Below are 22,756 nucleotides of genomic sequence, written 5' to 3'. Positions count from 1 at the left end.
ATGCAAAAAGCATAATTATACTGGAGAAGAAAATTCACTCTATCAAATCTAATAAGCTCCACTAGAAGTCTGACAGGACATTTTAAAAAAGAAGAAATGGATATGTGCACATTTGATGGAAACTGCAGCTGATCCTTGGTGAAGATTTGCTGATGTCAAGATTAATATTTTAATTTAGTTTACACAGTCAATTCCAGCTTCCACCTTTCAAGGGTTTTTAGAAATAGGCTTAACAAAGCTTGAAACTGTTAAAACTGTGACAACACCTAACAAATACAACAAAACATGTTGGAATCCACTACATTAGTCCTGTAACATTAATGAAGTGTTTAAGTGTTTAGCAGTAAGATTTCCCTCAACTGGAACTCAGGAGCTTCGCCTAAGCTATCAGAAATAGGCCAAAACCAAAACAGTACAAAATGTGGACACCCCTGTCCATATACTTGTGGCCATGTAGAGTACTCCCTCTTCTTGTTAACCTGCACATTCAAAGGAGCAGACGTTAAGTGGCTCACATAATATCACAGAGTACTGAGTGTAAGCTGAATTTAATGTGATTTGAAATTCATAACAGTTGGGAGTTATCGTTTCACACTGGGGGCTTGCAGGGAAAACCCAGAGGATAAATATGTATAAGTAGTCAGCAAATATAAATATTTCCCATAAATCAGGAGAGAGGCTACAGTGAAGGTCTGAACTCTAATTTGGAAAGATAAGGGAGAGTGGAAAGAGAAACAATCTCTTGATCTCAAATTTGAGAGAATTTCCTCAGAGAAACTCTTAATGAAAGCTGTTATCTGCTGTTGTCTATAGGTTACAAAACTGAGGTGGTGGTATTGGACAATACTTATGACTTTTAAGTACAGATTACCGGAGAAATAAATAAATAAATAAATAAATCAGCTATTGTTATATTAGGAGATCGATCCAGTATCACTCGCCCTTCAGAGAGGCTGTGGACTGTAATTAAGCTGTTCTCAAATGAGCTGAGCACTCAACAAAGCTTTTCTCAGCTCACCAAAAACAACTGAGATGCCCTTGTGAGCGCGCGCTTACACACACACACACCTATGCTCGTGCTCAGGCGCTCTCAACAGACAATAAACTGAACATCAAAAGAAGAAGAAATAGGCTTTTACTAAATAAAACCATCACTCGGTAATGGCTGTGGTAAGACGATAAACAGTGCAGGGACTATCTTCAAGCAGTGGCATATCTTTCTGCCCTTTTTTCTATATTGCAACTTTCTTCAGTGTGCACTCTCAAAACAGGCTTAGCTTTTTTTTTCATAAGGGGGTATTTTTAATTCTAAAGCGAGGGATTGGTCACACTTCGTCTCATTAGCATGAGGAGCTGTATAAACCCCGCCACGGCAGAATTTTGAGCTGTGTTGAAGGCGAGGCAAACAAGCGTAGGGTATATCTGACTGGCTGCGCGCAAGGAGCAAGTAACTTTCACTTTCAGCACATTTCAGTTCATAAAGGCGGGAGGTGTATGGAGAGCTCACTCCAGAGGTGAACTGGTCTCATCTGTTCGGCACACAATGAGGCTTCCTACCGAGGGAAAGATTACTACGAAGATGATACGGGGCAAATATATAACTTACTGGCACCGGTGGATTTTTATTTTCTCAATCCATCAATTTTTATTTGCCTCCCTGGCTCAATCCGAAGGAAATACCATACGATACCAGACCAGAGAGGAGGACGCACCAGGTACAGTCATCGGAAACCTTGCCAAGGACATGTCCTTGAGTCTGTCTCATTCGTCCAAGACCAATTTTAGGATGATGAAACAATTCAATGATTCATTCATCAGGGTGAGAGAAAGCGACGGGGAACTCGCTGTCGGGGAACGAATTGACAGGGAAAGAATCTGCAGACACACTCCACAGTGTCTGATTACTTTTGACGTGGTAAATTTCTCCAAAGATCGTTACAAACTGATCCACGTTGAGGTGGCAGTGAAGGACATCAATGACAACTCTCCGGAGTTTCCAAACAAGGAATCTGTAGTGGAGATTTCGGAGAATGCAGCACTGGGATCCCGTATCCCTTTAGACCCCGCTGTGGACGCTGATGTCGGGTCAAACTACATCCAAAGCTATCAAATTTCTGTCAACAGTCATTTTACCATTGATGTGCTCCTGAGAGCGGATGGGGTTAAATATGCGGAATTGGTGCTAATGAAAGAGCTAGACAGGGAGACTCAGTCATCATACACTGTGGAGCTGGTCGCCACAGACGGAGGAAACCCATACAGATCAGGGTCAACAAAGATAACTATCAAAGTGACTGACTTTAATGACAATAGTCCCGTTTTTGACCAGAATAGTTTCTCAGTCAGTTTGCCCGAGGACGCACCGGTTGGCGCTGTCATACTGGACTTGAACGCAGTTGATGCAGATGAGGGTTTAAACGGAGAGGTCGTCTACGGGTTCGGAAAACAGGTTTCTCATGAGATCCGAGAACTTTTCCAAGTGGATAATAAATCAGGTCGCCTGACGCTCAGGAGCCCGGTGGATTTTGAGGACAAAAGCACCTATGAGCTAGACGTGCAGGCGACTGATCTGGGACCTAACCCGACCCCCTCCGTGTGCAAAATCATAATTCATGTCACAGACGTTAATGACAATGCCCCAGAAATCAGTATCACCCCGATGACCTCCATCACGACAGGCATTGCATACATCAGCGAGGCGGCAGACAAGGACAGTCTGGTGGCGCTGATCAGCACCTTGGACAGAGACTCGGGTGTTAACAGCCAGGTCCACTGCACATTATACGGCCACGACCATTTCAAACTCAGGCAGGCTTACGAGGACAGCTACATGATAGTTACAGCAGCAGCCCTAGACAGGGAGAGGATTAATGAGTATAACCTGACGGTCATGGCTGAGGATTTTGGGTCACCTCCGCTGAGAAAGATCACTCAGTACACCATTAGACTCAGCGACGAGAACGACAACGCCCCTCACTTCACCAAGGCTGTCTATGAAGTTTCCGTGGTGGAAAACAACGCCCCGGGCGCTTACATCACCACCGTCGAGGCCAGCGACGCGGATCTGGGCAACAATGGAAAAATTACTTACAGACTTGTGGACAGTGTTATCATGGGATCCCCAGTCAACACATTTGTGTCGCTTAATTCAGTGTCTGGCTCTATATATGCACTGAGAAGTTTTAATTATGAAGTAATGAAACAGCTAGACATACACATCCAAGCGAGTGATGGGGGGTCACCACAGCTGCAGAGCACAGCTGTCATCAGACTAAAAATAGTTGATCAGAATGACAACCAACCTTCTATCATAGAGCCACCCCTTTACAAAGGATCTGCTGAGGTTTTCCTGCCCAAAGATGCACCTGCAGGTTATGTGGTAACCCAGATAAAGGCCACAGATGCTGATGAAGGCATAAATGCACAGCTGTCCTATAAAATCACCGAGGGGGGACACCTGGGTTTCACTATCAACAAAGAAACGGGCAAGATGCACGTGAGCAGACAACTGACCTATGATCTCACAGACAATGTCAAAGTCACAGTGTCGGTCAGTGACAATGGATCCCCTGCACTTACCTCTACAGCCATGATACACTTAAGTTTTATAGAAGGAAGTCTACCCAGCTTGCCTTCCTTTTCTCAAAATGGCAGCGAGGAGCTCTTTGAATGGGACATGTCCATAGCCATAATCATTGTACTGGCAGGGAGCTGCTCTCTCCTCCTGCTGGCCATCATTCTCATCACAACCATTTGCAGCCGTCGGAAAAAAGAGACAAGGGAGAGGGGGTGCGATGAAAAAGAAGACGTACCAAATGTGGAGAAGGTGGAAAGTGGTCATATTGATTCAGTGATTGCCAAGCACAAAGGCAAAGTGTTTGATGCCCATCCATTTCCAGAGAAACCTCCATTGGCCAGCAGCAACACAACAGAGACAGGCTGTGAGGATGGCAGGCAGACAGCAGGCATCTTTGAGCCAAACAGCAGGGTGATGGAGGGTAAATTAAAGGTAAGTTATTATTTTTCAGAGATATTTCAAGTCTGTCACATACTGACAGTGTTGTTGACTTCTGCATTATGACTCAAAATGTGGGCAACTCTGTATCATTGCAGGGTTATTCTACACTGCCAGGATATGGGAAAGAAACTGTCAGACCAATAACAATATGGAAGGGTAATTCATTCACAACAATCTCAGCAAGAGATCCCCACATCAGTGGCAAGGACAGCGGAAAAGGGGACAGTGACTTCAACGACAGTGATTCAGACATAAGTGGAGATGTGCACAAAAAAGAGTCGCCACCAATGAACAGTGAGTGTCACAGAGGCGCAATGAAATTAATAATAAAATAGAAACTCAGAGGGCGTCAGCTGAAAGTATATAAAGATGAAATCCATGCAGTGTTATGATTGTGTTCTTTTTGCTTCCTGCAGTGTAATTTATATTTGACGGTATTACAAAAATCTAAGCCACACACCCAACAGACTGCACCCAGTTACAGCAAGACATTTTCCAGTCTACTGAATGCATTATGACTGATTTAAGTTGGGATCACTGAGGTGTTCGTATTACATCTTGACAGCACTGCTGTTTTCCACAGGTCTCTGGGCATGTACAAGCGAGTGCAAAGTGTTGGGACACTCCGACCGATGCTGGAGCCCTTCAGCTACAAGGCCCAACACGAGCCTGGCCTGTGGACCGCATCTGTCAACGTTCTCCAAGACAGCTTCACTTCCCCGGGACACCAGAAGGGAAAACTACTACCCAGCTCACCTAACCAAAACCAACGGTCTGCAAAGTGTGTACGAACAAGTTCAACACCAGGAGTTCGATTATATTCTTGTTGGCCCACCGACACCGGCCAGAATACAGGAAACAGATGAGATATCAATTCCAGAGTACACAAACTCTTAAATGAAAGATCACAAACTCATCACAAGGGATTTTGTCTGTACAGTACTTTTATCTTAAATGACTCTATGTTGGATTGTTGCAGTGTTTTGTAGTATGTCATGTGTCTTCTGGCTCATATAAGACTGTTCATTGTATCATGTGTAATATGCAAGATTTTGTACATTAATAATATATTTTTCATAATGATTCAATGTAAAGAAAAATTTTATTATGAATTTTCAAGAGCATGTGTTATTATTTAAGAGGCATGAGCTATGGACGTTTAGGCTGAAAGGGGCCTTTCTGCTGTGGAAAACAATCAACATGAAAGATTACCATGTTTGTGGTAGATTTTGTCACATTGTTGCACAAATAAACGGCTAAAAGCAGATTGTTTTGCTGTTTGACGACAGTTTAAACATTTAGCTATCTGGGCGCGCAGGATTCAAATGTTATCTTAAAGACAGAGTACAACCTATTGTCTTGTGGAAACGTTTGTAAAACACACAGTAACAATAACCTCAATTAGCCAACTGAATGCATTTCATTTGCCTTAAAGGCTTATGAGCCACGATAAATCAAATGGTCCTCCACAGCTAAACTGATAGGAAGCATAAGCCAGTGTCATAGTCTTTTCATGGTACACAACGTTGTTACTATGAAACCTCAATTTGCATGCAAATGCTACATTTCTGAACAAATGCTCTTACAATCACATGTTTTCAAAGGTCAAAGAATCCCCTCAACTTTTCTGATTGCCTCCCAGCTTACCAATTATCCAAAAAATGTGGCTCAGTCTGTTTCCAAGCAACAGCAGCACTGCACATTTGGATCTCTTTTCTTTCTATGTTTCCTCTTTTTAAGTTATGATAAGGACCATGTAACCTTGACCACGAGACTGCCTCTCTCGCGTTGTCAAATCAGGAAATTAAGAGTCAGTGTGCGTCTGTGATTGTGTATGGTATTGCAAGTCAGTGCTGTCTCATAGTATATTGTGGTAGAAAGGCCAAAGAGGACCCGCTTCTGGGTCCAAGTTTGACTACAGGTAGTGCAATCTGTTCATTCCTGCTAACACCTGTAACCAGCACTGGAACCAGAGGAAATACTCATCATCATGACTGGAAATACATCATTTGAGATTAGTCATGAAAATGTAAAGTATTAAAAATATGATTCTTTGAAAGTATAGCTGATTTATGGATACTTAATAGGTAATATGTTTTCCTCCAAACAATCACTGACTTGAAGGTTAGACAACAACCTTTCTTCCAACCACTGCATCACTCCATGTGCTGCTGCTCTGAACTGCTTCAAAAGTCTTGTTTTAGTTGGGTACCACAGGATGGCCACCTTGCCTTAGGCAACCTGGACCTACAGGTAACATTCAGATGAAGAATTTAGCTCAAAGAAATTATATCAACTGTACGTCATTCACACTTAAGTGTCAAATAGCCTCCGGGTGGATAACCTGAGTCTCCAAAGAGAAGCAACAGTAATAGAGAAGGAGGCATCATGATAGAGACTGTGGAAAAAGTTCAAAATACCACTCATGGACATGGCTGTTTGGAGCACTGTGCGCCTCTGGTAAGACAGCCTTGATACGTTTTTTTATTAGAGATACAACTGACATCCATGAAATGTTAATAACACTGTAGAAGCAGTCTTAGTTAAGTTTCCAGGAATCTTACTTTTGTCCTGGTTATTGTTCAGTGTGTGTCATTTCTTACTTTGCTCACTCTGAACATTAAGGGGCAAAGCACATCCAGCACATCTGCTTCAGTCAGTCGCCTCCTGAGATTTGGAGCCGTGGTTCTTGTTGTTGGTGCCGTGTTAATGCTGTGTGCATCCATGGCTGCTCTCTACCTGTGGAAAGTCAGTGATAAAAATGTAAGTGTCGACAAAGGACTTCACTGTAGTTTGTAATTTCTAATTTCTAAGAGATATTTATGTTAATGACTGAGATGCTCTATAAATAAATATTAGAATTCAGACTGTGAAATTACATCTTTAATTCTGTCTGCAACACATACATGAATTGTTCCTGTAACTCTACTTCATCTTATAAGAAATGGTGCTGTGTTTACTTGTGTCCTAATGAGCTCACCTGTAGGGCAAATATCCCCATCAAGGTCTGCAATAGCATCTCCTGTGGTGCTTTGCTCAAGAGAGTGTGAAAACAACGCAGGATTTCTGTAAATGAGGAGACAACAATAAAGACTGTGCAGGAGAATAGTATAAGGAGTATAAAGCTTTATTTTTTTTCTATATCTCACTTCTTTTGTGTTTGTTACAGTGTGATTTACATAACTTGACTAATCAGTCATGATAACACCCCACCTTGATTTCTGCCAGGTTTATAATGTACGTTACAGTATGAACATCAATGGGGAGGTGAGGGAGGGCTCTGTGGAAATTGATTCTGACAACAACCTGGAGAGATTTAAAACTGGGAGTGGAGCTGAGGAAGCTGTGGAGCTTCATGACTTTCAAATTGTGAGTAAGCTTTTCCTTGTTCTCTCTTCCTGAGGTAGCTGAGCTGCGATTTTTTTCTGTGTGTTTAGCAAAGTAGCAAAGCTGCGAGTGTAAACATGGCATCTCTGTGATTTGGTGCAGGGAATAACCGGAATCCGCTTCTTTGGAGGAGACAAGTGCTATATAAAATCCCAAATCAAAGCCAACCTTCCACACATGGGAGCTCACAACAAAGAGCTGCTGATGTTGGACCTGGTATATGCACACTACTTGACACAAAACACTGCAAATTTGAGAGAGCATAAAAAAAATTACAGGGGTAAAAGCAAGCAGAATATATTCTGGCTGCTATTAACACTGTAATTTCTTTTTCCATCTCAGTAATTCAAGGATATTATCTTTTTTTTTTTCTTGTCAGACAGATGAATTAATGCCCGTGAGGTTTGATGAGGAGGTCCTCATATGGGTCGCAGGAGAGCAAGCACTAAAGGACACCAGTTTTCTGAGCAACAAAATTCTGGGTCTTTGTGGGGAACTTCCTATCTACTGGCTCCAACCTACCTACCAGAAAGGTTGCCTTGTTCTCTTCTTTGTATCCATCTCAAAGATTCTAGGAAAACTTCCCTGCTATCATTTTGCATGATCTATTCTTTGAGAATTACCGTACATTTCTTCACAGTTTAGACAAATCTCAGTGCTGATTGCCCTGCTTATTGCTGACACACTTGTAAAATTTACAGTCTTGTCTGAGAAGTTGATGAAACAGTTGAACATCTTGAACGTACACTACATTTGGAGTCATACACCAAAAAAAAAAGGCTCCAGTCTTTTATTAAAAAAGAATGATCTTGAAATATGCAAGACTGCCTGATATCACTGCTGCTAATTTAATTATTCAGGACATCTGAGACAGACCCAGCTATGTAGGATTGAGCTCTAAGGACATGTATGGCATCTTGTGGATGTTGACCCAATACTCTTGCCTCTTGCGGCTGCTGTAACAGATGGGGAAAGGAGAAAGAGAGACACAGAGCGAGCCAAACGGCAGTTTAACATGGAGGAGTTTGAAGCAGCTGCTGAGGAGAGGGACCCGGTGAGTCACGCAGAAGATGACACCTCCAGAGTCATGGAAGAAGAGGAGGGGGCACAGTCAACCGGAGGGTCAGCGTACAATCCCGAAAACCCCTATCATGTGAGTACCAACTTCATCAGCAAAACTGTTTATGATAAACAAGACTCCAGAGCTGGTGAATTTTTGATTAACTATCAAGAGGCATATACTGTGGCCTAAGGCAACCCTTAAAGTAACATTATGAAGTAAAGTTTCTGTGTTTTGTCAACAGTTTTACAGATGACTACATAACACCACCCTTAAGATGTCAGCCTTGTTAAAAAATGCATTCTCACAGACATAGAAGCACATGGTGTGGAAATGTGTTAACCTGAATTTAGTCTTTCTGTCAGCTGTGGGTGGTATATACTGCTGCTGCTGTTAGGGAGGTGTCATATTAGTAGCTATAATTACAGGTCACTGGGGTAACAGCTGCCATTCCAAGCTGATGAACTTATGAACTGCAGTGAGAATTCCCAGTGGTTATAAAAATTCATGTTGCCTAAGAGAACGGGAGTCACATGTTTGGGAGGATGAGAACTTTTTGAAAACATCTGAATTGCAAATGTGTGTAAGTTTGAAAATAAATAAATAAAATAAAATAAAAACTTGCTCTTCAAAATTAACATTGCTTCAAAACTGCAGCGCAGCGGAGAAGCCAGAGAGGAAGGCGCCATGACCTTTGACACCATGTTAGACCACCAGGGGATCTGCTGCTCAGAATGCCAACGCAGCTACACTCACTGTCAGAGAATATGCGAGCCTCTACGTGGTTACTGGCCTTGGCCTTACAACTACAGAGGGTGCCAGGTAGCTTGCCGGGTCATAATGCCTTGTCGCTGGTGGGTGGCACGCATTTTAGGTGTTGTATAAGAAAACACACTACAGTTGTGTGGGAATATATCTTTAGCTGTTTTTCCCAAAGACCCTAAAGGTCTCTAAATTCTCCGCTTCTTTTCAGATTAGCATGCGGATATTTATTTTTTGACTTTGACTGTAAATACTGTCAGAGCTATGCCTGTTAACATGAAATGCAGATCGTGATGTATGATTATCTACGCCATAACACGCATGCTAACTGACAGACTAGACAAACTATTTTACATATAAACAGGTGCTTTCTCTTTGTAGGCATAGACTGCTTCTTTACATAAGAGTGGAATACATAAATGTCATGTTCTTGTTTGCAGCAACAGATGCACAAATGAGCGCATTCATTTTTGCATCATGTAATACCAAGGCTTAATGCACTGTACTGTGTTTAATGGAGGATATGGGAATGAATCCAAAGGCTCAGCAGATCATGTACCTTTTCTGACTGAATAGACCTCAATAAATTCTAATTACAGTATATGCTGGCTTTGATGTAGCTGTTTTGTGTGTGTGTGTGTGTGTGTGTCACATGTTGTTTCCATGGTTCCACTGGGTGCTTTTTTGATAAAACTGAAGCGACAGCAATGGTTGCCATAACTTCCATTTACAGCTCAGAATCAGTTTGAGGGCAATGCAATTTGTGCACATGACATCTGCATTGATGTGATGTAATGTGAGATGAGTGTCATGGAAATGATGGAAAGTATTTCTATAAAAGTGACATTTTAATTAAATAAATAAATCTACATTTTTTTTCCATGAAAAGAGGAGGAGAGTTGATGTTAAGCCACCAAATAACATGATCACAGAGACAGGCTTTTTTTTTTTTTTTGCACAGCTGTTATTGAGACTTGTGGCCTAGGCCATTCTGAAAACCTCAAAATCAAAAGAAATCAGATTACTATCTCCAAAGCCATATGCCAACTTTCTAAATAATTGAAAGGAGCCGTGTTGCGATCAAGACGATTTCACAGAGGGTGATCCAGGCACATCAAATTACAACAGATGTGAAATTGCACCATATCTGCCACTAAAACCACATTGAAACTCTGAAGCAGTGTGGGGAAACAACACAAAGAGATGCTTGTCTCTTTGCTTGGAGATCTTTCCTGGTTTTCATGGGGGTAGAGGTGCTTATCACATCTGCAGTGCTGATAAGACGGCCTCTGTGCTTCCGTAGGCTATATAATATTAATCCCTCTCCCACGTCTGCAGATGCACTTAAAGGAAGGTGACAAGCATGACATATCCAGGACCTCCTGATGGCTCATGCTCTGGAGTGCAGCCGCTAAAAGAGCCCCAAGTACCCTCAAGTGATGTAAATTTGCAGGGGGAGTCCAATTTCCATCACAGCGCTGTCACTGCCATGGTCATTAAACTAAATCATCCCGCTGTGTGTCACACAGCTTCCATTTTAAAGTCCCCTCAATAATGGAGTTATACTTGGACTGCAGATTGCAGCACAACAGTGAATATCTGACCTAACTGCAGCCATAAGAGTTTGCTGCACATTATTTCATCTTTAGAAACCACAGACACACAGTGTGCATGGGCGGGAGAGATACCTTGAAATTATTAATTAACCAAGAGATGTTTAAGTACCTTAGTTGCACCAGCAGCAGCTCATCAGGACCGTATATGATCTCTAAAGTTAGTAACTGCAGCTGGAATTTAAATATGATGTGTTAAGGGCCTGTTGCTCTTGGCGGTTTCCTTGGGTTTCACTCAGAATATGTTGATACAGCAGCACAAGACAAAGAGCTCTGAGTCTCTGCTAGACAAAAGGAGATGAGAAACACAAAGCGCAAAAGAAAAAAAAAACACATCACCACAAGCAACAACTCAAAATGGCATTTAAACTGAGAAAAAATACATAGCTCAGAACAACAGCAGTTTTGTTATCCCGAGGCCCTGTTTCTAAAAAACTTGTTTCCTTTTACCATTCCTCTCCTAAGAAGTGAAATGTACCCCCGTTGAGTAGAAAAGACGAGTGTGTTGGAGAGCAGCTTCAGTGCGTGAGACAGTGGTGCCTTTTTGTTTGTCTCCCCTCTGGAGCCAAGCTTACCCTGGGAGCCCTGCAGGCCAGGGAACAAACAGAGCTTTGTGAGCACTGACCCACTGTGCCCAGCAGCCAGACTGCAAACCTCAACTCCTGTGCTAATAGGAAACCACAGATGAGGAGTCCGCAGCAGGGGGAGCTTTCTCGCATCCACCTGTGCTTTCATCATTGCCCATCAAAACAAGCATAGGCAGGCAGGGTGCTCTGGTGACCACTGAATCAAAAGCTTTTTTGCCAACATCCTCTTGGCACAAACACTTAGCAGAATAAATTTGGGATACCTTAGCTGGTGATTTATTTTGTGGCATGAGTTTGTGCTAATCAAGCCCATGCACTCACTAGAGCTCCCTATAAATACGTCAATAGCCTGTCATCAATTTGCCTGTAGTTGCCCAAGAGGCATTATAAGTGTGAATAGAAGTGTGAAGTGAACCACTCTAGTAAACGTGTCCTACATTTGATTGCATGTTTTCCATTAGATCCAGACATGAATGAAATAAACAGTAGTGACAGTCCATTTTGCACCTTAACCAGAACACAGAAACCCTTTTAGGCTAGCTCATTATGTTTTTCTGCAAGAAAGCACTGCATTATGTTTATAGATGCTGGCGTCGAGAAAAACCTGTAACCCACATTTTTGCACCGGCAATAACAACTCAGGCACAGAATATTTGTCTTTTCTTTTCTCCTGAATGGTCAGAAATAACTTGGCTGGACGAAACTGGGGGGAGGGAAAGGGGGGGTTTAGTACAAGGCTTAAATGCTTTTTAATCCCATGGTTGAGTGACCACTTGCAGCTCTGCCCAGTAGTCTGACTCTGCCTGCCATTTGCAGGTCCCTGTGAAGTTTCTTTGCCATTGGCTGGAGTGTCCGCTTCAGTCTCTCGCTCTTTCTCTCCCTCTCTCTCTCCTTCTCTCTCTCCCATCCTCCTGTTTTGTATGCAAGCCCCAAATGGCCATTAATTAAATGCCTGCTGGTATTGTCAAGTCAAGTCAATTTAATTTATATAGCACTGAATCATAACAGAAGTTATCTCAGGGCACTTTTCATATAGAACAGGTCTATACTGTACTCTTTACAATAGTATTCATTATTATTTTTTTACTGCTGTAGAAAGATCTCTGACTTGTTTATTTCACCAAGTTAAAACTGTTAACATTGTCTATAAATCTGCCTGCATTCAGTAAATTACACTTTCTATGTATTGAAACACTAAAGCAATTCTCCTGGGTAACTCAATTAATCTGCGCACACTGCAAGGATTTTTATTCTCTGTATTGCACTTGGTTGCATGGTGTCCTTGTTACTCACAAACAGAAAAGCTGTAGTGTGGTGTTGGTCTAAATTGGACTCAGAGCTGGAATTTACACCACTGTTTCCCTTGAGAAACACTGTGTATGTGACAGGTGGTGGAGGCATCCAACCTGCAGTGGATGTCAAGACTTCCTCACAAGAGGTGGGCAGTTACTGTATAACACAGCAGGCATGGGAGAGGACACTGTCCAATCAGCAACACAAATTATCCTAAGTCAGCCATATCATTTTATTTACCCTGTCAGTGAAATTCAATTTGAAAAGCCATGCCAGTGGGATCGATCTTGAAAGATCTTCCATCAAAACATGGCATTTGTCAAAACTTCAGTCACCCTAGGATGTGCCCCAGAACGTACACATTCTCTAGTGGGGTGCTTAAAAAGAGCTATAGATAGCTCAAAGCAGAATCAAATCAAGACTTCACATCTACAAACTAGAGAATTTTTTTTTTTTTAAATCAGCTCTTCCACAAAGCAATGTCAAGAGGCTTGCCACATGAAAGCAGAAGTTGTCCAAAGAGTAGCGGGAAGTACTGACAAAGTTTATGAAGAAAAAAGTAAATGTGTTTTTAATCCTCAGCAGCACATGCAACAATGAGGGAGCCTGAGTGCTTAGATATGCCACCCCGGGGGCAGGCTCTATACTTAAGGCTTACAACAGCCTCATTATCTCCCTCAACTCACATCAGATCCTAGCAGCAGTTTGTCACAGGCAGGCTCTTCTCTGCCAGTAGGCATCAGACCAATCCTCCTGCAACACTACTGTACATAATTGCCATATGGACAGCATTTTGAGCCAGACTGAAGACTAAAAAGCCCTCCAGGCAGATTCCCCAGATAACTAAATGAATATTTTATCTCATTTCCATCTAATTTGCACCACATTATTATACAGAACTGAAATTCTTAATTAATTGATAGAACAGATCAAACACAGGTTTACACTTTGATTTTCGGGAGCTGTTATTTTGATAATTTGCATGCCTTTTTTCACATGCCAAGCTTTTTAATCTCCCAGAATTTCAGCATCTCGATATAGTAACACTAAAATAAAACATACAGCAAATTAATAACTGTCACCGTGCATGAAATGCTTGTCTTGGTTGTGTGAGCAGTTCCACAGTGAAGTCCTTTTACCTGCCACCCCACTGATTAATTAATTTCACACTGTTTAATTAAATCCACAGTCTGGGGAGTCTGGGCAGCACCGTGGGGAGCCCTATCTGAGCCTTGTGTGTACAGAGATTACTAAAGAAGGTCTCAGACACCCGCTCTCACGCTGATGCTGACACTGACGTCACCCTTCTCTGGATACCAGAGCATGCTTGTGTCAGTGTCATCTGGCAGTTGTGAGCTTTTACTGCTGGGGACATGATAGCACTGCACCATTTGTTGATTATCTGCTGGCATTTACTTTGACAAAGGACAGCAGAGCATTTGACTGCATCTGACACAAATTAGTATTTGATAGAAGTATCTGATGAAGTGTGTTGCTGGAATATATAAAACCTTGGATGTCTATAAAGACAGTTAACTGTACAAATACAAATTAAAGCTGCCTAAATTGTAACTGTAAATGCAACTGGCTTTAGCGTAAATGAGCATACTGAACTCCCATATCCTGTCCAACACTGTTGTATCCAACAGTCAAAGCTTCAGAGACACAGAGACACTCTCTCATGTCAGAACAGAGAGGTGCACAAATGTGCAGCACAGCAGGCAACATGGCTGTGTGGGCTGGGAAGCATGCATTTTACTTTCTCTGTTCTCTTGAAACATATTTTTGGCATCTCTAATCACAAACAAACACATTTTGTGTCAGAAGACTCACATTTGTCTTTACAGTACAACTTAAAAATAAGATGGCATTTATATGTAACATGATTTATGAGTTTTGATTTAAAAGGATTATATTTGATTCTTGCCCCCTTAATCTGTCACAATAACAAACCCAAACCTGATTCTAGCTGTCGCTTGCTCCATCTAGTATTTGCACGTTGAGGAAAGCAAAGATAATCGATTAGGTACATAAAGATGGCAGCCTGCTGGTCTGATGTGATGTGATGTGGAACCAGCATTTCCTTGTGCTCTCTATTTGATGTGCCAAAAGCTATTAAAGCAACAAACACTTTGCACAATTGCAATGATACGAAAAAGCCATGATATAAAACTAAGTTGTCGTTTTTACGTACATAGTTGTATTTCAAATTTAAAAGTTTAACTGCATATTTTTCATCTGATTCCTTAATTGATAAACAAAGTGTCAAAAGTGTAGGCTTTCAGTTACCTAGCTTTTGAGCAAAGCACATTCTTTCTTAATGTGTTTACACTGTGCGTGCTTGAAAATAATGGAAAGCACCATAAGATGAAAGTTTAATATGAGCAATATAACATAATGAGCTTTCGTGAAGTAAATCATTTCTTTTTTACACCTCTCTTCTGTGTAAACATGACAACATCGCAAGACATCAGAAACTACTGAACCTCTACAAACAGTACAAAGAGTTGCGCTCTTTACTTAGACACAATAAACTTTTAATAGGCATTCCAGCACACAGCATCAAGACAGTTTTGTCGACTGATACAGCATTAGCTGAAAGAACAGCGCTCTATTTGTGCTTGCCTTGTCCTGTGACAGGGAGACCTATCAGGTGCTCATCTCTCCCCCCCTCCTCCCATCCCTGTCTCCTCCTGACCTCATTCTGTCATCTTCGTTTTCCTTCTTCCCCACTCTCAGGTCTTTTATAAAGTGTCTCCATGCATTACACATTTAACAATGCATTAAAAATAGGCCACCATCAATCAGTCATTCAGCGGCGGAGACAGAATCTACTTGTGGCACCAATTTGATTTGTTTCTCAAGGTTCAAGAGCGAAAGGAAGGTTATAAACTCTTGGGCTGCTGTGTATGGAAAACTTAACAGAGATGAAAACGCACATTTATGTGTTAATAATACACCATACCCCATAAAACCCACCGCAATTATTCTGAATTCCCATTTGCTTGATTTCCTGCGGCACAGTGTCTTTCCAGAATCCAGAAACAGAATCGAAATATGCAGGCGGTGAGCCGTGACAAGATTTCTGTTGATGGGTGCCAGGTTAACATCATGCCCAAAACAGTGATTTGAGAACTGTGATGCATGATACAGGATAGGTACTAGGTAAAATCTGATGTAATGGTTGGGAGTGAGTCAAGCCCTGGGGGCAAATAGTCTGAACAATCTGACTCCAGGTTGCTCATGCCAAAGCAGATGTTCGACTGACGACAGCAGTACAAAAGACTGCTGCATGTTATTCACAAGGTATTTTATATTATTAGGAAGGCACATCAGGGTTGCCAAGTTACCGAAAGAGCTGCTTTGGTATCTCCTTTGATAGCCCTATATATATTTAATAAAGAAATACTGAAGAACTCACAAAGTATTTTCACAGTTCCACATGAGTTTTGTTAACACAGTAAGGTGTTCTCCTGCTCACGTAGAGGTGTGGAAGTCTGCTTGTGAGCTTTGATGTTGCTACTCTGATCTGAGGCTTGATCCTGCATTCTGGACTTCACAACAGACTGCACTTCGTCATGGGCAACAGCTCGAAGAGGTAGACACCAACTGCACAGACATGCCTGAAGGACCACACGCACAAAGACATTCGGTCAGCGGACAAAACACATTTACCATCAGCTTCACAGTTCACAGAGAGAGAGAGAAGAAAATGGCTCATCAGAAAATCTGTTTTTTGTGTGGAGTATTGATAGAATAAACTAAGTGGAGGGCAGTCCTGCTTTTTCTGTGTGTCTTTTAATATGAGCCGCTGTATAAAGCCATCATTAATTCAGAGGGCATAATAGAAAACAGTTTTGCTTTATTTTTCTATGTAGAGACAAGTTGAAAGCAATCTTCAGCTGCCTTTTAACTGAAGCAGAATTACACTATATCTTAAAGGAAAACATGTATGATGTTATACGTGACATAACACAAAAACCATAATTGCGGAACAAAACTAGATCTTCATTCACTGTTGTGTGCAAAAACCTGATGATAGCCCAAAGAAATCAAAGTATGTTTTAGATATCTTCTTCTGAGCTAGTAGTACAATAAAGGCTTTTGAATTTCTTCCCTTGAAAATTGCCTTGAAGCTATGTTTTCTTCTTCCTCATAACACTTCACTCTGATTCAGTGACAGACTGTCTGGTTCATTGCCAAGTGGGTGTTTTTTTTTTCTTTTTTTCTTTCCAGACAATGTTTTTCCAGACCATTTTCACTTATTACCCCCTCAGGTCATTCACTCACTTGCTCCAGTCTGGCCATTTTACAGACATGACTCCATATGTCCTTGATGACACATATGATAACTCATCCAATGTGAATCGAATTGTTTTCACCAGCTTTGTCTAAAATTGAATAATGCAATACATAGGAACAAAAATATGAGAATGACGGTATATCTCACCTTGAAACATTTCTGGAATGTTTTGCTGACTGTGTACAATGCAATAGGGTTGACGCATGAGTTGAGTGATGCCATATTGATGCCAAAATAGTCGAGGACAAGAAAGACACTGAAAAAGAAGCATAAAATTAAGTAAACCACACAAAAACAGTACAGACCAGGTAATGAACAATAAAAAAAACCCTAAATTTTAAATGCTCACCTTAGTAGTTGACACCTATTAGGGTCTTTCTCATCATATATGGTTGATTTTAAAATTCTGCTGACGTATAGAGGCAACCAACAGAGCGCAAACACAATTACCAAGCAGAAGACTGTTTTTGCAACTTCTAGTCTCTTTAAAAGAAAAGAAAATATTAAATTAATGTTAAAATGTATGTTAAACCTGAAGATGTTAATAAAAACAGCAGAAAAAAAGTGTGTTTAAAAGTGGATGGTTAATTAATAACCTGCTTGGTGTGGCTGCTTAATGTATTCTCAGTCTTTCTCAGCATTTTCCTGGTCATGAGTGCGTAGAAGACGGCGGTCCAAGCCAGTGGCATGCAAAAGTAGAAGCCAAAGAGCCACCAGTCCTTCACTGATTTATAAAACTGTTGATTAAACATGACAGAAGCCCACAGTCAGTCAGTGCTGCAGAAGACAGGACGATCAATGGTTGTTATGTTAAAGCATGCATTAAACAATATCTGAGACACATAGATAAGTCTACAAGGACGTCTACAACAATGTGTTGCTATCTGTTGGATGAAGTTAGGAGAAATAATTTAATTTCCTTTCAACAGTTATAAATTATCACTGCATGTTGTATATGAAAAAAAAACAATCAAATCAGACACTTATTGATCTGTGTATTTCTTCCTGTTGCACTGGGTGGAGACAATTACGATACCTGCATGAACTGTGTGGTTTGCATGGGATGAAGCAGACATATTCTCAGATGCTTGTCTTTATAGTTCATTGTTATCATATCAAAGCCGACAACTTCAGGCACAGCCAGCAGGATAGAAATAACCCATATCAGAGTTATTTCGATTGCTGTCCACACTGAAACCCCGATGCCTTTGATTCGATTCCAGGATACTACAGCTCTGTATCTGCAAAATCAGAGGGAAAATGTTATGGCTTTTTGTCTGCAACAATGATATATTTTTTCAATAAAAGAACATTTCAAGGGCTAATGCAAAACAAGTCCATCTCCTTGGGGAAATGCAGATAGTAGCCGGCAAACACTATTTTCTTGTAGGGCACAGGACAGCACTGCTTATCTCTTTACCTGTCAACACTCAGAGCACATAGGCTCAGCACAGTAATTCCAACAGAGGTTTTCTGTATGAAGGGGACAAGTTTGCACAGCACCAAACCGAATGGCCAATCTTCTGCCATGAGCTGAAACAAAAACAAAGGACATTTTCTGTTAAAACAAAAAAAAAAAAAAACACCCACAGTCCACTCAAGCTAAGATCAAAGTTTAAAATGGATAGAAAATGCAGACGGACAGAATAAGGTGCGACATTGTTTTCTCATTGTAATTGCTCACTATGAGATGAATAACTCACCCTGTATGCATTGATTGGAATGTCTATCACAATGTGGATGAGATCACCCAAAGCAAGACTCGCAATGAGGACGTTAGGTCCACTTCTCATGCATTTGTTTACATATATAATTTTCAGTAAGGCTGAATTTCCTACTATTCCAACGACAAACACAAACAGAGAGACCACAGTATTGACGTATTTGAAGGTGTCTCTGATTCCAGCTGACTCTAAGCACATAGGAGGATGTGGCGTTTTTGGTCCTGCTACTTGGATTGAGCTGTTGGATTTCTGTTTTTCCACTATTAAAAGACCAGGGGAGACCGTTTCGGAGAGTTCAGTCACAGAGAGTGGTCCTGAATGCTGATCACTGGCCTCTCCTCTGATGAGAATATTTCCCAAACAAAGAGCAAGAGCCACGGCCCACATTGTTGATGACTTCCTCAAAAAGCCCTGAAATGTTTTTGCCGGCACTGAATTGAAAATGAGAGTGAAAATAATTAGCACAACACAACTCTGAGATTTATAGCATATGCAACATGAAACACATTAATAGCACTGGTACAGTATGTGAATTATGTGAACTTACCTTAAGATGAACACATACAAACTCTGCATGAAATGAATCTCTCCTATACGTTCTAAATAGGATGTATGTTTGACTGCTCTTTGTTGCCGTGCCTGCTATAAATGTTTGGACGCGGCAGAGGGAAATCAGGGTTTTATGGACTAAGGTACAGCTGTCTGCATTACTCATCGATCTGTCACTAGTGACTATAATTACTTCCCTTGATGCATCACCCTGAATAAAAGGATGGTGTTGAAGGGTATTGTCTGTTATCACAGAGTGAGATCATGTTATAGACTTCAGAGGGGATCTTACATTACTGTTGCTTCCTCCTCTTTCACTTCAAAAAGTTGGCCCTTTTCTTGTTTGACATTAAGGTTTCACAGAAAATCTAAAAGTGGCAAAATGTCTATTTGAGCAAAGTGAGAGTTTTTTTTGTAATGTTTTTTTCTCACAGCCAAAAAGCTTCTATCACCAAGCTGTCATTAGTGAATGCAACAGGAAGTGAAAAACTGTCTTTTGTTATTTAATGACATTTTGGATGTACATATAGTCTGATGCACAACTACTGCCAGGCAACTGCACTTGAACAATAACAAAAATGATACAAATGGAACGGTGCATTATTCAGTGAGTGTCCTCTAGAGATTGTGCCTTAGTTGTCACATCACGTGTTCTAAAACATGAGTCAGTCTCCACCCTACCAGAGAGAAACTGCCTCTACATCTCCACAGTCCTAAAGAAGGTGACTTCTCCCCTCGACAGCTTTATGACAACCCGAAGAGCCTGGAGGAGCACGGGACGTGACGACCAGAAAGAACCCATTGTTAATATCGTACCTGACAACTACTCCGGATCTCTTTTGAACACTCAAATCTGTGTTCTGCTAGCAACAAATGACCTTGAGAAACTATGTGCTGGCATGTTTCCACAAGAACAACCGATTAAGAAAAGAGAATTGGATATGAAAAAAATATGACAACTGCTAAGCTGCCAATATATTCAACGTTAATAGAATTTTTTTTCTTTTCCGTACAGGCCGGTGGACAGACTCAAGATTCTCAACTACCTCTATCAAGCAGAAACTGTAAGGAACCGTAATTTACAATAGCATGAAAGCGTTGTATAAACTTAGCAATAATATTCAAGTAACACTCACTTAAGAAATCACAGTGAGTCTTTTTAATGACCATATCATTGACCTACACTGTTTTAATCTCCTGCAGTATTTTTGTTGTTGCTACTTGGCTTTACCTCACATTTTAATTTAACATGCTGGAAAATTTATCTGAAACCTGGTCTGCTCCATTCTTTGGTTGCCATATAATGACATCTTGCTAGTCAAGAGTTTAACTAGCAAAGGCAAAAAGCTTTTCATCCTGCAAGAACAGAAAAGAAAAAAAAATCACTGCCTCTGCTCTCAGATTTATGTGTAGTGCTCACTAAAGCCACTGTTTGGCAGTGGCATAGTAGAAATGGATGCAGTTTCATTTGAAAACATGGATGGTTAGGTTTATTACACTTGGCAGTCACCTGCTCCAATGGATGAAGGTGGCCGAAAATGCGAATGTTATTCAGTCTCAAAACACTGGGGTTATTACACTGGCTTTAGGAGAAAAATAGCTATGAACTCCAACTGAATGTGACAATTCTGTAATCTAACGAGTTTTCCCTAACTGGCTTTTCTCTTCCATCCTTATTTGGTTTGCTTATGGTTATCAGTCAACATATTTATATCACAGCACAGCCTGAGTGAGTGGCATGGTCCCAAGACAAGCCAACAATTTATAACAAAGTAACATTGAGGCCTTAAACCTCCACTAATGAATATTTTTTACATTGCAATCAATGCCATGTATATTTCAGCTTCTTAGCAGCTTTAGGGTGTTAGCTTTAACTCAGCAAGCAGCAGTTCACACCAAAAAGCTAAAATAAAATATAAAGGTATTCTACCTGCCCAAATGGCAGACCGACAAAGTTAGCCACTAGCTGGTCAACAAATATTATCCAAACAACAAGATATTTTTCTTAAGAGCTGATGGAGAGCAAAACAAGAGGGCTGAAAAGAGAGTGAATAGTGTGGTGAGCATTTTGCTGATGTTGCTCTATGTCTGCTGAATGAGTAAACGTGCAACTGATTACCAGAATATTGACCAAAACAACTTTAGAAGACAATAATATGTCAGAGTTATGTATTTATCTAGCTTGTTGAGGAGTTTCCTCTGGCCCCAAGAGGCCAAACAATCAATTAATACAGCCCTAAGATGAATTGAATTGTTCTGATAAAGCTGTCATGGCTGTAATTCTTTGTCTCCTGTCTCTGTGTCCTGAGTAGTCCAGTCTCACCAGAGTTCATGGAGGTACGCTCGCTGGATGGAAGATTCATTACTTTGGTGAGCTCTCAGACTCAGACAGATTGGGAGTGGGTGGAACATAGCCTCTTTTTCAGCTGTCAAGGTAAGCTATGTCATCAGTTTGGGTGCCAAGGGGTCACCTGTTCCTGCCCCCCTCTTGCCTCTCATGACTTAGACATCTGTCAAATTCCTAATTATTTCACTCTTGTGCAGTTCAAAAGGAAATTGAAGATCCCCAGTTGTTGCAGGCAGAGGTGGGTGAGCACCTGGGCGCTGTCCCTGGTTCTTCAGAGGTAGCCAGCACAGTCAAGTCAAGTCAGCCATAGTCGAATTGTATAGCATTTTTAAACATTTCTTTTCATAGACAAACCTAAGACCTTTACAAGTCTTGGTTTCTTATATTCACATCAGGAGACAGAGGATGAAAAAATGTCAGAGGGAGAGTATGATATACCTTGTGTGGGTCTGCCTCGTCTCATAGCATACAAGCCGGAGCCAAAACGAACTCCTCGTGTTAAAAAGGTACCACCAACTTAGTGCAGTATAGTGCCTCGAAATGTCATTGATGGCCTTTTTCATTTTCCCACAGTAATAGCGGCGTGTGGAGGCTATAACATCAGAGGTGGAGAGGTGATTGTGAATCTGTTCTTTGCTGCACCGCAGGTTCCAGAGGTTGAATCTGAACAGAACTTGCATCACGCTCTGTGTGACTATTGCCAGCAGCCCTGTCAGCTCTTCGTACACTGTGAACTAGTGGAAGATAAAACCAAATTTGAGAGGGTGAGTGTAGTTTGTTTCCCTCTAAGAAGAAACTGTAAATAAATTTATTAGTAACAATGACAGTTCAGATAACCTTTCCAGGTAGACAGCATCATCTCCATTTGTGGTGGGTTCATGGGACAGGAACGCTGTTAAAGAAGAAAAAAAATGTTTTAAAGAAATGCATTATATACACTATAAACACAAACACATTATATATATTTTTTTACTTTTATTCAGCTCTTTTGTTGTGAGCAAGCAAAACAAATGAGAGAGATTATTCTGGAAGAGAGAAACAAACTGGCACAGAAGGAGTCAGATAGAAAAATTGATGTGAACCCTCATGCACCCATTCTAAGTGAGGAGGAGA

The 22,756-nt window shown here is 41.0% G+C and overlaps 3 protein-coding genes across 3 annotated transcripts; 2 read left to right on the top strand and 1 right to left on the bottom strand.

Annotated features, from left to right (window-relative positions):
* Nucleotides 1–1,543: 1,543 nt before the first annotated feature.
* si:ch211-199f5.1 (protocadherin-8) lies at nt 1,544–4,915 on the top strand. Its single transcript, XM_041057679.1, has 3 exons — nt 1,544–4,009; nt 4,114–4,312; nt 4,602–4,915. The coding sequence occupies exons 1-3, from the start codon at nt 1,544–1,546 to the stop codon at nt 4,913–4,915; spliced, it is 2,979 nt and encodes a 992-aa protein (XP_040913613.1).
* Nucleotides 4,916–6,406: 1,491 nt separating this feature from the next.
* On the top strand, nt 6,407–9,350 carry LOC121194693 (leukocyte cell-derived chemotaxin 1-like). The gene is made up of 7 exons (XM_041057682.1): nt 6,407–6,478; nt 6,644–6,781; nt 7,247–7,387; nt 7,508–7,621; nt 7,785–7,938; nt 8,371–8,558; nt 9,123–9,350. Exons 1-7 carry the CDS (start codon nt 6,407–6,409, stop codon nt 9,348–9,350), a joined length of 1,035 nt encoding a protein of 344 aa, XP_040913616.1.
* A 6,822-nt stretch (nt 9,351–16,172) lies between these two features.
* LOC121194437 (endothelin receptor type B-like) lies at nt 16,173–19,134 on the bottom strand. Its single transcript, XM_041057337.1, has 7 exons — nt 18,727–19,134; nt 18,444–18,556; nt 18,060–18,264; nt 17,620–17,760; nt 17,373–17,506; nt 17,171–17,279; nt 16,173–16,343 (listed from the first exon to the last, which is right to left on the bottom strand). Exons 1-7 carry the CDS (start codon nt 19,132–19,134, stop codon nt 16,173–16,175), a joined length of 1,281 nt encoding a protein of 426 aa, XP_040913271.1.
* Nucleotides 19,135–22,756: the final 3,622 nt, after the last annotated feature.

This window comes from Toxotes jaculatrix, chromosome 15 (genome assembly GCF_017976425.1).
Source record: "Toxotes jaculatrix isolate fToxJac2 chromosome 15, fToxJac2.pri, whole genome shotgun sequence".
In the NCBI taxonomy this organism is placed as follows: Eukaryota; Metazoa; Chordata; class Actinopteri; family Toxotidae; genus Toxotes; species Toxotes jaculatrix.
Note: the sequence above shows the minus strand (reverse complement) of the source record. Positions and strands in the feature narration are given on the sequence as shown.